At 39.6% G+C, this 1,580-nt stretch overlaps 1 protein-coding gene across 1 annotated transcript in view; it reads right to left on the bottom strand.

The window, feature by feature from the left end:
• Positions 1 to 41: 41 nt before the first annotated feature.
• The window catches only part of LOC107572547 (peroxisome proliferator-activated receptor delta-like), a 4,157-nt gene continuing 2,618 nt past the window's right edge, over positions 42 to 1,580 (bottom strand). The window contains exons 4-5 of the mRNA XM_016258967.1: positions 1,439 to 1,579; positions 42 to 483 (exon numbers count right to left, since the gene is read on the bottom strand). Of these exons, the coding sequence (XP_016114453.1) occupies positions 214 to 483; positions 1,439 to 1,579 (411 nt within the window). The 3' untranslated portion in view covers positions 42 to 213. The remainder of the gene's footprint in view (positions 484 to 1,438; position 1,580) is intronic.

Raw genomic sequence — 1,580 nt, 5'->3', positions numbered from 1 at the left:
TCCTTTAGCGATAAAAATGCTCCTCCTCAATTTGACGTCCGCCTTCCGCCACACAGTCGCACACATAAATATGTCAACAACTAGGCTTTATCGTCATTATCGCAGAAAGACTAATTCTTATCATAAGGAGAAATTTTACCGGTATATCGCAAATGATAAGATATCACCCATCCCTTACAATCTTGCTGCAGTTTCATCTTTAACCACTAGGGGTCAACGAAACGGAAACACTCTCTCACCTCCACAGAGGATAATAGCGGCCACGAAGAGCGCGAGGTCGCTGTCGTCCAGCTCGAGAGCATTAAACTTCACTGCAAACTCAAACTTCGGCTCCATGATCTCGCTGAAGGGTTTGCGCAGACTGCGCAGGAACTCTCTCGTCACGAAGCCCCGCCCATTCGCCACCAGCAGCCCGTCTTTATTCATGAGCGACGGCAGCATGGCGAAGATCGCCTCGTGGACCCCGTATTTCAGCAGCGTCACCTGCAGGAGCGGAGGGGAGCTAGCTGAACGGATTTCTATGTAAAGCGTTCTTGCGTAAACCGTCACATTTTTTTGGGGTTTCACAAACAAGGTTTACTAAAGAAAGTAATTAGAATAATATACGTTCTGCTTGCGTTTAATGAGACAAATGTGTATGCTATAATGACTTTTTTCACACAAAGATTCGTTTTGCCTGCATTAAATGCAATGATTTATGCAACTTTACAAAAAGTGAAATGCGTTACATTAAATGCAACAATGTACTCAAGAACTGTTTAATGAACGTTTTAAACAGCAATTTATTCTGATTGTATTTTGTGAATAAAATTCAATGCAACATTTTATGATTGATTTACAGAGAAATATTTTTTTTAATGAATTGCATTAAATGCAATAACCTGACTTTATGACTTTACAAACAATTTTTTTTACTAAAAGGTGTTCTGCCCACATTTCATTAAACTAATCAATGGTACATTTTACATGAGAATAACTTTATCTACATACACGCGATCTCTTTATGAACTGTTTACCAAAGAAATGCTTGTGTTTTTGGGAAATTCTTGCAACAACAAGAAATATTTTACAATGGTTTTTTTGGATGCTGCCTGTATTTAACGAATTGCATTAGATGCGACAATTTGCCTTCGATCACTTTACACACAATTTCAATAAAATTTTTTGCAAGTTATGCGCAACATTTTTCACTTGACTTCATGATTGATCCGCAAAAAAATTAGTTCTGCTTTTTCAATTTAACCGAATGCAACAATTTGCGCAATAATGAATTTACGAATTAAGTCGACATCTGCATTCTGTTTCAATTCAGTGCATTAGATTTCGTTTAGTTTAACTGAGCTTGGATTGTCTTTTTACATAGTTGGAAATCTTGTACTTTTTACGCAACATAACAGAGATAACCCCCCCCCCCCCCCAACCCCCCCGATTGCGTTACCTGGTCATTCAAGAAAAGGTCGATGAATCCTGGGATGCTTTTGGAGAACTCTGTGAGTTCTCGTACGGTTTCCACGGTCGTGCACTGACAGCGGAAGAACACGTGCACGCCAATCTCCTTATTGGGCGGAGCTCCGTTAATC

Source organism: Sinocyclocheilus grahami, unplaced genomic scaffold (assembly GCF_001515645.1).
Source record: "Sinocyclocheilus grahami isolate Dianchi unplaced genomic scaffold, SAMN03320097.WGS_v1.1 scaffold1772.1, whole genome shotgun sequence".
Classification (NCBI taxonomy): Eukaryota; Metazoa; Chordata; class Actinopteri; order Cypriniformes; family Cyprinidae; genus Sinocyclocheilus; species Sinocyclocheilus grahami.
This window is presented reverse-complemented; position numbering and strand designations above follow the sequence as displayed.